At 39.6% G+C, this 13,030-nt stretch overlaps 1 protein-coding gene across 4 annotated transcripts in view; it reads right to left on the bottom strand.

Moving 5' to 3' along the window:
- Nucleotides 1–13,030, bottom strand: part of LOC133640437 (transcription factor IIIB 90 kDa subunit-like) — a 172,808-nt gene that overhangs the window by 121,382 nt on the left and 38,396 nt on the right. For all 4 annotated transcript variants that reach the window (XM_062033850.1, XM_062033847.1, XM_062033848.1 and 1 more), the window contains exon 7: nucleotides 4,358–4,507. In XM_062033850.1, coding sequence (XP_061889834.1) covers nucleotides 4,358–4,507 — 150 coding nt within the window. The remainder of the gene's footprint in view (nucleotides 1–4,357; nucleotides 4,508–13,030) is intronic.

Genomic DNA, 13,030 nt, shown 5'->3' with positions numbered 1-13,030 from the left:
AAATACAAATCTGTGATCCACAATAGAAAAAGGAGAGAGTGTGGAATCCAATGAGCCAGACTGTACCTAAGTTACGGTCAGAGCAAAAAAAGATACACCCCGCACTACACTGTAGTCCTTCACTCTAAAGTTCTTCATCCACGAATCTTTCATCTTCGCCAAATTAATGGGGTAATCGTCGCTTTCTCGGTCCGAATGTCTCTCGCTCCATTGTAAACAAAGCGGAATTGTGAGGAATCCTTTGTCTTGTGACGTCCCGCTACTTCCGGTAGGGGCAAGTGTTGTTTTTATCAGATACCAAAAGTTGCGATCTTTATCGTCGTTGTTCTATACTAAATCCTTTCAGCAAAAATATGGCAATATCGCGAAATGATGAAGTATGACACATAGAATTGATCTGCTATTCCCGTTTAAATTTAAAAAATTCATTTCAGTAGGCCTTTAAGAGTGTATTGAGATTAGGGCTGCAACAACTAATCGATTAAATCGATTAAAATCGATTATTAAAATAGTTGCCAATTAATTTAGTCATCGATTCGTTGGATCTATGCTATGCGCAGAAGTTTTTTTTTGTTTTGTTTTTTTTAATTATTTTTTTTAATAAACCTTTATTTATAAACTGCAACATGTACAAACAGCTGACAAACAATAATCAAAATACGTATGGTGCCAGTATGCTGTTTTTTTTCCAATAAAATACTGGATAGGATAGAAATGTAGTTTGTCTCTTTTATCCGATTATTAATCGATTAATCAAAGTAATAATCGACAGATTAATCGATTATCAAATTAATCGTTAGTTGCAGCCCTAATTGAGATAAGAACTTTGTTTTCTAAGCGTGGGAGGGAAGAAAAAGGTCAAGCATGAGTCGATAATATCTAACCAGGCAACATTTATCCATGAAAATATAGAGAAGCTGCTGACCGTGTGTTTGACAGCGAAACCGAAGGTAAATGCTGTATCCTATATTACTTCATAAAACTACTGTAGTTCTGAGAAATAAAGTCCACTGTATTGTTTTTATACAACATTTTGTGTCTAAAAGTTAGTTTTTCTTTTGAAAAGGAATGCAACCTGTTCAATTTTGTGCCGTTTTTGTGCAAATCAATGACAAAAATGTCATTGATTTGACTTCATTCTAAGGGGCGATGTTGATTTGAGATACAAGTATGTGGAAGGGGGCGTGGCCTGCGGACCTGCAGCGAAGCGGGGTATACCAGGACCGGCTTCGAGATCAGCGACAGGTGCGTCAATGGCCCGCCTGGGCCTTGTTTAATCACCTGTCGCTCTGTTAAAAGGCAGCAGCCGGGGAGGAGAGAGGAGTTGGAGTTGGAGTTGGAGCGAAAGCGAGACGGACAAACACAAACCAATTGCTGAAAAGCAAGAACATTAATTGAAAAATAAACAGTATTGTAAACCTGGACGAGACTGTCATGTCAGTGCTTAGTGGTCCGAAGAACCCGGAGGAGAGAAACCTCTACAAAGTGTTCTAAGTTAAGAGCTTCGTCACGTAACCAATTGAGCACGTAAGTTGAGGTACTACTTACTGAATTTAGACTATAGACCGTTAATTCCGGACACTATACAGCTATTTTTTCCTACATTTCCTACATTTTCCTATTAGGCTGTTCTAGTTTTTATTTTTATTTATTGTTATTATCTTTTTATTTTTATTTGTTTTATTTGTTTATTTATTTTCTAATACACTGTAGCACTTTGAGGTTGTTTACTCAATGTAAAGTGCTTTTACAAATAAAATATATTATTATTACATTTTGAACGTTATAAAACAGTGCGTTTAAATAGTATATTTTTCTTTGCTGACGGCCATAATGCAATAATTAAGAAAAACAAAACAAGCAGACACACTGATAGGATGTGTCTTTAAATGTAGTCCTTTAAAACCAAAAGCAGAAGTGCCGTTCAGTCTTCGAGCCGTCCATAGCGTTTCTGCTTGTAGGGATTATTCATTCATAACTCCAAACAACGTTTGTAAGTTTTACAATAAAACTAAAATAGTTCTTACTTATCAAACCATCCCATGTGTGATGTCTGTAGGAGTGTTTTCATGTATATTTGTACGTGATATATTAATGTAATGAAGCTAGCGTCGTTAGCATTAGCTAATATGCTAACACGTTTACGAGCGTTTGTGTTAGTATTATTATTAACTTACAGCATTCTTTTTGTATCGTTTCAGTTTCACAAATTCCTCAGTAAATTCACCAAAACGTCACCCTGGAGTTACCGAGTCTGTTTAGCTCGGGGGTGTCCAAACTTTTTCCACTGAGGGCCGCACATTGAAAAATCAAAGCTAGCGGGGGCCATTTTGATATTTTTTATTTTAAAAACCAATACAACATATGTATAAAAAATATACATTTAGGCTTCCACTAAGGCTTGATCCCGGGGACCCCAAGGGGTTTTGGTCCAAAAAATATAAAAAATGTGTCATTATTCAGTATTATTATTTGTGTTATTATTCAACTTTTTAAATCTCTAGATCAACATTAGGTCTGTCAATATAAAAAAATTTAAAGATTTAAATTGTATGCTCTTTTTGTCAAAGAAAACCCTTTTTTTTTTAATGAAAAAACACAAAATATGCAATATTTTCACCCAATAAAATTTTTAAGTGGGATATTTGAGACTATATAATAATTGGAGCCTTAAAAAGGTCAATAACTCATAACACCATTGATTTTAATTCATTATTATTTTTTGAGCAATGACACTTAAAAACTAATCACACTAAAATTGTAGGGGATCCAAAAAGGTCCTACTCATTAAAGTGTTAAAAAAATAAATTATAATTTTTATTTTTTTTTACTGTTTACTTTTAACACAATAATCTCGAGATCAACTTCAGATCTATCTGTCAATTTATTTGTCAATTTTATTGTTGTTTATGTTTTTTGTTTGTTCGTTTTAGGCCCTTTAAAAAAAAACAGCTCGTTTTTTTACATGGCAAACACAAAATATGCAACATTTTCCCCAAAAAATATCTCAAAAATGTAATGTGACGTAATTGGAGCCTTGAAGAGGTCAATAATTCATTATGACATTGATTTTGATTCATTATTATTTTTTAAAGATAAACAACGTACATGGCAGCTTTGTGTGATTAAACATTGCTACATTTTCTTGTTACATTTCACCTGTTTGCTCTTTAAAGACCACTTTTAATGTTTTTTATTTTTTCCAATCGTATCTTTAAAATGTGCCGTGGGGCCGTTAAAAAATGACCTGGGGGCGCAAATGGCCCCCGGCCCGCACTTTGGACACCCCTGGTTTAGCTGATTGGAGAGCTGGCTTCCGCAGCTAGTGGGTCCATGACGGTGACTTCTGTTTTGTTTGATAAGCCGTTTTACTGCCGTGTTACAGACAGTTTAGAAACAATTAAAAGGTATGTAAATAAACATTTACAAAATATTTCTGTGAAAATAACTCATTTCACAACCTATATATCTGCAGCTTATATATGGAAAAATATTTTTTACCTAAAATTTAGTGGGTGTGTCTTATATACTGGTGCGCTCTATAGTCTGAAAAATAGAGTATATAATAGGGGTAAAAAAGCACATGTATTAGTATTCTGATTTCCCGTTAGGGAGCCTTTAGTTCAGTACAGCGGCCCACTCCGGCCGAGTCATACCAAAGACTATAAAAATGGGACCCATTACCTCCCTGCTTGGCTCTCAGCATCAAGGGTTGGAATTGGGGGTTAAATCAACAAAAATGATTCCCGGGCGCAGCCACCGCTGCTGCTCACTGCTCCCCTCACCTCCCAGGGGGTGATCAAGGGTGATGGGTCAAACGCAGAGCATAATTTCGCCACACCTAGTGGGTGTGTGACAATAATTGGCACTTTAACTTTAACCAAAGTCCCAAACATTATGCATTAAAAGTCAAAAACAGGAAGTGCGGACCAACCCTTTTTTTAGGCCTGTGGCACATTTTACAAAAAAAACCTGCAAAATTTAAAGAATATTGTAAAAAGACAGTGCAAGAATAAAAATTTGACGCAAATATTTGTCTTATAAATGTATGTATAGTTAGTTTCTTAGTCTTTAGAAAATTACATGTACGTGCATCATGGCTAATCAGACAAATTAAACAATGACATCGTCACCACAAATAGATTGCAGTCCTGTGGTGAGACTGTACAATGTTTAACATGGTTGCCTTCGTGATACACAACCAGTTACAAAGTAATAAACATTTCTCGCATCTGCTTTACGACACTGCGTATTTTCAACACTCTGCCATGGCGCTAGCTTCTAATGACCAACAGGTGAGGGTTAAGATGGAGTATCCGTACTGGGCCTAAGACTCCCATACTGGCTTGAGTGGTACCTGCGCCACAGAGTCCGGAGGGCCTTCGTCCAGTGTGCATCCAGTCCCTCTTCATCCTCTGCACCAGCCTCAGCGCCGTCATGGACACGTCGTGGTTCTTCTCGCCGAATTCCAGCAGCTGGGCGAAGCGCGGGATATAAAGGCACGGGTCTGGGTGAGACACAAGTCCACGTTTTAGTTTGGTTCCGCCGAGCAAGAGGCCGCAACGGTGAACTAGTCATCACCGCTTTGTGGTCGGCCATGACAGAGACCAGAAAAGATGATTTCAATTGTTTTTTTGTTTACATTCCTCCATTCTAATCCGTCGTATTCAGTGACGTGCAGTGTTGGGACTAACGCGTTACTAAGTAACGCGTTACTGTAACGCCGTTAGTTTCGGCGGTAACTAGTAATCTAACGCGTTATTTTTTTATATACAGTAACTCAGTTACCGTTACTGCATGATGCGTTATTTTACGTTATTTTATGTAGTATCGGCTAGAAACTGAAGATCTGAGTGTGTTTTATTGGAGCGGAAAAGAAGAGGCGTGCTTTCCCCCACCCACAGAAAGCACGCCTCCCCGCAGGGGAGACGTTCCTCCAGAGCCGTACTTCGGGTCTAACAACCTTCACTTTACCCGGAAGAGGGTCTTTACAGCTGAGGGTGAATGACGAGCCCGGCGGTTTGTTGCAACTTTGTGACTTTATTGCACGCAGCCATCCAGCAAGCTAGAGCACCTACACGCACTCACTGTCGCCGCTCCCTCACCTCTCTCGCCCACTCACTCACTGACGTCACTCAGCTCACATGCTGTCATATCTTAAAGGGCCACACACACACACACACACATACGCTACACTCATAACAACTAACAAGACATCATGGTGAAGCCAGAAGTCGAGTTTTTTAACATGGAGACATTCTCAATACTTTTCTTTTGTCGAGCACAAAGAAAATAACATTTTAGTTAAATGTAAGTTGTGTCTTGGATCAAAGATCCTATCTACTTAGAGTTAAAGTTAAAGTGCCATTATGTTGCAGCTATTTAAAATAGTTTTGTCAATGTTTTCTGGCCTGAAATAAATTGGCCCTTTGAAACATATCTTTGTCTTTGTGTGTTGTATGTAGACCACATTGTTTGTGTGTTGTATGTAGACCACATTGTTTGTGTGTTGTATGTAGACCACATTGCTTTCTGAGTTCAGTGATGCAAATGCATGTCAAGTTGATCAACAGATTGTATTATTCTCCAGTGCAATAACAGTACTGAAATGAAGGCTAAAAGGGCATTAATGGGAGCCTTAAAAAAAGGGGGGGGGGGGGAAAGAAGTAACTAAATAGTTACTTTTCACAGTAACGCATTATTTTTTTGGTGTAAGTAACTGAGTTAGTAACTGAGTTACTTTTGAAATAAAGTAACTAGTAATTGTAACTAGTTACTGGTTTTCAGTAACTAACCCAACACTGGTGACGTGCGGTGAACTATACACCAGGTGAGGCATGGATACTTTTTTTCCCCTTCTTTTGTTTAACTTAAATTCATATGTGCAGCTCTAATCATTGTTGATTTAGGTTGCACATTAGAGGAACAGGAAAAAGAAGGTCGTTACTCGCTTTCATAAAAACGTTAACATAATGATATTATGATATGATAAATGGGTCCAAAAAATATTTGATAAAGTTGTTATGAAATACATTTTGGTCCCCTTTGCTTTTAACAAAATAAATCAAGTATTGTGAGTGTATCTCGTCTTAAGACCCACTTTTATTCTCTGGCTTTTAACACTACGTGAGTTGTGTGGTCTTCTGTCCTCTGTTGTCCTGTGTGTTTTTTATAAATTTTGATGTCTATTTTACTGTTTTAATTGGTTTTACCCTTTAAAATCGTTTTTAATCATATTTATTTTTTATATTGTCTCTGTATTGGTTTTCTATTCATTTATTCTTTGTTTTTATTCAGTCATTGGTGTAGCATAATATTGTTTTTAATATTGTTTTTAATATTGTTTTTAACATGGCTGTGCAGCACTTTGGAAACATTCTTGTTGTGTAAATGTGCTATATAAATAAAGTGGATTGGATTGGATTGTATCTTACCTTTCTGTATTTGTATCTGAAGCAGCATTAGCTATCCTCCATGAAAACGTACTTTGTATGATCACATTCATTTTGTCTTAAAGGCCTACTGAAATGAATTTTTTTTATTTAAACGGGGATAGCAGATCTATTCTATGTGTCATACTTGATCATTTCGCGATATTGCCATATTTTTGCTGAAAGGATTTAGTATAGAACAACGACGATAAAGATTGCAACTTTTGGTATCTGATAAAAAAAAGGCTTGCACCTACCGGAAGTAGCGTGACGTAGTCAGTTGAACATATACGCAAAGTTCCCTATTGTTTACAATGATGGCCGCATGAAGTGAGAGAGATTCGGACCGAGAAAGCGACAATTTCCCCATTAATTTGAGCGAGGATGAAAGATTTGTGGATGAGTAAAGTGCAAGTGAAGGACTAGTGGGGAGTTGAAGCTATTCAGATAGGGAAGATGCTGTGAGAGCCGGGGGTGACCTGATATTCAGCTGGGAATGACTACAACAGTAAATAAACACAAGACATATATATACTCTATTAGCCACAACACAACCAGGCTTATATTTAATATGCCACAAATTAATCCTGCATAAAAACACCTGCGTGTTTGTTATGCTAGCTCCTAGCTCCTCTGCTAGCTCCTAGCTCCATAGAACACGCCAATACAATTCAAACACCTGATCAACACACACAATCACTCAGCCCAAAAGACCGTTTACCTAACCCAAGGTTCATAAAGCTTATATATTTTTAAAAAGTTACGTACGTGACGCGCACATACGGTCAAGTTATCGAATGTTTAGCAGCCAAGGCTGCATACTCACGGTACCTGATATTCAGCTGGGAATGACTACAACAGTAAATAAACACAAGACATATATATACTCTATTATCCACAACACAACCAGGCTTATATTTAATATGCCACAAATTAATCCTGCATAATAACACCTGCGTGTTTGTTATGCTAGCTCCTAGCTCCTCTGCTAGCTCCTAGCTCCATAGAACACGCCAATACAATTCAAACACCCGATCAACACACACAATCACTCAGCCCAAAAGACCGTTCACCTAACCCAAGGTTCATAAAGCTTATATATTTTTAAAAAGTTACGTACGTGACGCGCACTTACGGTACGGTACGTGTTATGCTAGCTCCTAGCTCCTCTGCTAGCTCCTAGCTCCATAGAACACGCCAATACAATTCAAACACATGATCAACACACACAATCACTCAGCCCAAAAGACCGTTCACCTAACCCAAGGTTCATAAAGCTTATATATTTTAAAAAAGTTACGTACATACGCAAAAAAAAGCCAAAGCTGCATACTCACAGTAGCACGTCTGCGTCTTTGTCATCCAAATCAAAGTAATCCTGGTAAGAGTCTGTGTTGTCCCAGTTCTCTACAGGCGTCTGTGTATCCAAATCAAAAGTCCTCCTGGTTAGAGTCTCTGTTATCCGAGTTCTTCCATCTTGACTGCATCTTTCGGGAATGTAAACAAAGAAGCGCCGGCTGTGTACTGTTGTGGCTGACTACGTTCGAAAAATACGTCCATTTCGCACCGACAACTTTCTTCTTTGCTTGCTTGGCTTCCTTCTCCATAATGCAATGAACATGATTGAAACAGATTCACGAACACATATGTCCAGAATACTGTGGAATTATGAAATGAAAACAGAGCTTTTTCGTACCGGCTTCAATGTGGAAGGCATACCCGTGTTCGTCGGGCTACGTCACGCGCATACGTCATCCTCAGAGGCGTTTCGAACCGGAAGTTTAGCGGCAAATTTAAAATGTCACTTTATAAGTTAACCCGGCCGTATTGGCATGTGTTATAATGTTAAGATTTCATCATTGATATATAAACTATCAGACTGCGTGGTCGGTAGTAGTGGGTTTCAGTAGGCCTTTAAAGGCCTACTAAAATGAAATGTTCTTATTTAAACGGGAATAGCAGATCCATTCTATGTGTCATACTTGATCATTTCGCGATATTGCCATATTTTTGCTGGAAGGATTTAGTAGAGAACAACGACGATAAAGTTCGCAACTTTTGGTCGCTGATAAAAAAAAAGCCTTGCCTATACCGGAAGTATCGTGACGTCACAGGAGGAAGGATTCCTCACATTTCCCCGTTGTTTACAATGGAGCGAGAGAGATTCGGACCGAGAAAGCGACGATTACCCCATTAATTTGAGAGGATGAAAGATTCGTGGATGAGGAACGTTAGAGTGAAGGACTAGAGAGGCAGTGCAGGACGTATCTTTTTTCGCTCTGACCGTAATTTAGGTACAAGGGTTCATTGGATTCCACACTCTTTCCTTTTTCTATTGTGGATCACGGATTTGTATTTTAAACCACCTCGGTTACTATATCCTCTTGAAAATGAGAGTCGAGAACGCGAAATGGACATTCACAGTGACTTTTATCTCCACGACAATACATCGTTGAAGCTCTTTAGCTACGGAGCTAACGTGATAGCATCAGGCTCAATGCAGATAGAAACAAAATTTTAAAAAACCCTGACTGGAAGGCTGGACAGAAGATCAACAATACTATTAAACCATGAACATGTAAATACACGGTTAATAATTTCCAGCTTGGCGAAGCTTAACAATTGAAGCTAACTTAGCTACGGAGCGGTGGCGGCGGCGGCGGGCGTTGTAGCTTTCGACGACACCCCGGCCGCCATCAGAGTCGGCAACAAAACATATATTTTCCCAAAGTTACGTACGTGACATGCACATAGCGACACGCACGTACGGGCAAGCGATCAAATGTTTGGAAGCCAAAGCTGTACTCACGGTAGCGCGTCTGCTATCCAGCTCAAACACAACACAACCTCCTGGTGTTGGTGTTGCTGTAGTCCGCCGCTAATACGCCGATCGCACCTACAACTTTCTTATTTGCAGTCTCCATTGTCCATTAAACAAATTGCAAAAGATTCACCAACACAGATGTCCAGAATACTGTGGAATTGTTCGATGAAAACAGAGCAGTTTGTATGGTGACACATTGGGTCCGAATACTTCCGTGGCCGTCTTGACGTCACGCGCATATGTCATCATCCAAAGATGTTTTTGACCGGAAGTATAGCGGGAAATTTAAAATGGCACTTTATAAGTTAACCCGGCCGTATTGGCATGTGTTGCAATGTTAAGATTTCATCATTGATATATAAACTATCAGACTGCGTGGTCGGTAGTAGTGGCTTTCAGTAGGCCTTTAAAGTCCAGTTCAGAGAAGTATTTCATCTTGGATACAGTATATAATCCTCCATTTTGGCAGACACATTCATTTAAGTCAATTTCATTCAAAGCAATAACACAATATTTTTGCATCTGACAAAAAACACCCACAAACGCTGGCTTATTCCAATAAAAATGCCATGTTTGTTATAAATACAGTTTAAAAAAAAAAAAAAGGCTGGCTTCCGCTGGAGAGACATGTGTCTGCTAGCTTGAGCGCCCCCACCTCTCCCAGTGTGGCGAGTCAGAGTACTGCTGAGGCATTGAAATGCAAATTCACAATATATCGCCCCCTACTGTGAGGCAGAGGTACTTGCTGCCTCATGGCCTGCCTTTCCCCCGTGGCAACAAGCATGCGCCCCCTCCCGCGCACACGCTCAACACACTTTGTGTGCGTGTAGCCGTGGAGGCAACACCTGTGTCTGCCTCACTTCTCGCCGGCGTTTCTTATTTTGACCATGAAAACTATCAAAATATAAAGGAACCACACAAGAAAATCACATAGAAAGCATACACCAAAAGATAAATATTAAAACGTGTTTTATTTTATTACCGTATTTTTCGGACTATAAGTCGCAGTTTTTTTCACAGTTTGGCCGGGGGTGCGACTTATACTCAGGAGCGACTTATGTGTGAAATTATTAACACATTAGCGTAAAATAAAATAATATTATTTAGCTCATTCACGTAAGAGACTAGACGTATAAGATTTCATGGGATTTAGCGATTAGGAGTGACAGATTGTTTGGTAAACGTATAGCATGTTCTATATGTTATAGTTATTTGAATGACTCTTACCATAATATGTTACGTTAACATACCAGGCACGTTCTCAGTTGGTTATTTATGCCTCATATAACGTACACTTATTCAGCCTGTTGTTCACTATTCTTTATTTATTTTAAATTGCCTTTGAAATGTCTATTCTTGGTGTTGGATTTTATCAAATAAATGTCCCCAAAAAATGCGATTTATACTCCAGTGCGACTTATATATGTTTTTTTCCTTCTTTATTATGCATTTTCGGCCGGTGCGACTTATACTCCGGAGCGATTTATACTCCGAAAAATACGGTACTTCGTTTTTTAACATCTCATGGTTAAGCCACCTGGTGGCAAGGTGAGGCACTGCCTCACCTGACAGCACGTCACTGGTCGTATTGATAACGTATTCCCAGAGTTAAAAGTGTGCAGTCCATAGTACCCAGCCTCTCTGATTTTTTCACGTCCGTGTGAACAGTGCAATTCTGAGTGATGCAGACAAGATTTTTTTTGGCAAGTCTAAACGCTCCAGTTTGGACTGGCAAAAAAAAATCTGATCTGTGTCACTTGAGGGCAAAAAAAAAAAAATCTGATTTGGTGCGCCTTTGAATGCACAAAACCCTTGAGATTGCCACAAATGCACCTGTACCGAGACCGACTAGAGTGGAGGCCATGTTTACTTCCGTAACATGACGTCATGTCCACATTAGGGATGTCCCGATCCGATATTTGGATCGGATCGGCCTCCGATATTGGCCAAAAAATGCGTATCGGCAAGGCATGGGAAAATGCCGATCCAGATCCAGTTTTTTTTTAAATTCCGGTCCGTGTATTCCAACGCACAGATTTAAATAATACATTCCACTTTTCTGCTGCTCCCTAATTTCCGTTCCGCATTTTCCAGCACACCTTCAACACAGTCGAGTATACGTCCTCACGCAGTTGCCTTTAGCTGCTGGCATTACACGACCGGCTCTTTCCACTCCTTCTTGTGTCTGCTTCTCACAGACGGCAAGCGCACCTCCTTACACACGCATACTTGCCAACCCTCACGTTTTTAGCGGGAGAATCCCGGTATTCAGCGCCTCTCCCGACAACCTACCGGCAGAGATTTTCTCCCAACAAACTCCCGGTATTCAGCCGGAGCTGGAGGCCACACCCCCTCCAGCTCAATGCGGACCTGAGACTGAGTGGGGACAGCCTGTTCTCACGTCCGCTTTCCCACAATATAAACAGCTTGCCTGCCCAATGACGTCATAACATCTAGGGCTTTTAGAGAGTAGAGTGCACAACTGCGCATTTTCGGCCACCGTGTTCAATGGAGAAGTCTGTTTAACTTAACCTGTTTAACTTCTCCGTTCATGATGAGTATATACTCATCATGAACGGAGAAGTTAAACAGGACAATACTGCCATCTAATGGATAGCCACCGGAACACTGAAATTCAAGTATTTCTTTTATGTAAATAAAAAAAAAAATATATATATATATATATAGCTAGAATTCACTGAAAGTCAAGTATTTCATACATACATATATATATATATATATATATATATATATATATATATATATATATATATATATATATATATATATATATATATATATATGTATATATATATATGAAATACTCGAGTTGGTGAATTCTAGCTGTAAATAACCACGCCCCCACCCCCACCCCCTACCCCCCACCTCCCGATATTGGAGGTCTCAAGGTTGGCAAGTATGCATACGTCACATACTGTCACGTCATACGTCACATACGTATACGCACTCCCCGAGCAGAGAGGTAGCAGCACGGCTAAAGTTAGCTGTGATGCTAGCGTAGCCGTGTGAGCGGTAATAATGAAGGAAGAATGAATTAATTCCCAAGAAAAACAGCAGGGGCTCCATCGTCTGGCGGTGGTTTGGCTTCAAGTGGGAATATGTCGAACAGACAACCGTAATTTGTCAAGTGTGGGGCAAAAGCGTTGCTATAAAAAGTAGCATTACTGCTAATATGTAGCATCGTTTGAAAAGTCCCCTGCTAGAAAATGAAGTGTGCTTGAAACTCCGCACGTCAACATCTCCATTGTGTATTATTCAAACTCACCTAATTCAGCTGGCTAGTTGTTATCAAGAGTACTAAAACCCTTTTCAACATGAATCTGACAACTAAGTAGGCTAAATAACTTTAAATTTTAAAAGGCCAGTATCGGCCAGTATCGGTATCAGATCGGAAGTGCAAAAACAACATCGGTATCGGATCGGAAGTGCAAAAACCTGGATCGGGACATCCCTAGTCCACATGGGGGTCAGATTGCATTCACATTAGAAATCACATTTTGGGGGGGGTCACTAAAAAGATCAGATTTGACACCAAAAAAAATAAAAAAATCGGAATTGGACATCCGACCCTGGCTTTCAAGTGCATCCAGTTTCCAGTGGCCGGCTACTAATTGGCGCCACTGGGGACTGGAGGATTAACATTTTAGTTTAAGTGCACTCAGCAGCTTTGCGTGTCGTCAGCTGGCAGGTTGGAGGAGGAAAAGTCTCCTCTTCTGCGCTGCACGTGAACACTGTGGCAGGAATGACGACGACG

Source organism: Entelurus aequoreus, linkage group LG23 (assembly GCF_033978785.1).
Source record: "Entelurus aequoreus isolate RoL-2023_Sb linkage group LG23, RoL_Eaeq_v1.1, whole genome shotgun sequence".
In the NCBI taxonomy this organism is placed as follows: Eukaryota; Metazoa; Chordata; class Actinopteri; order Syngnathiformes; family Syngnathidae; genus Entelurus; species Entelurus aequoreus.
This window is presented reverse-complemented; position numbering and strand designations above follow the sequence as displayed.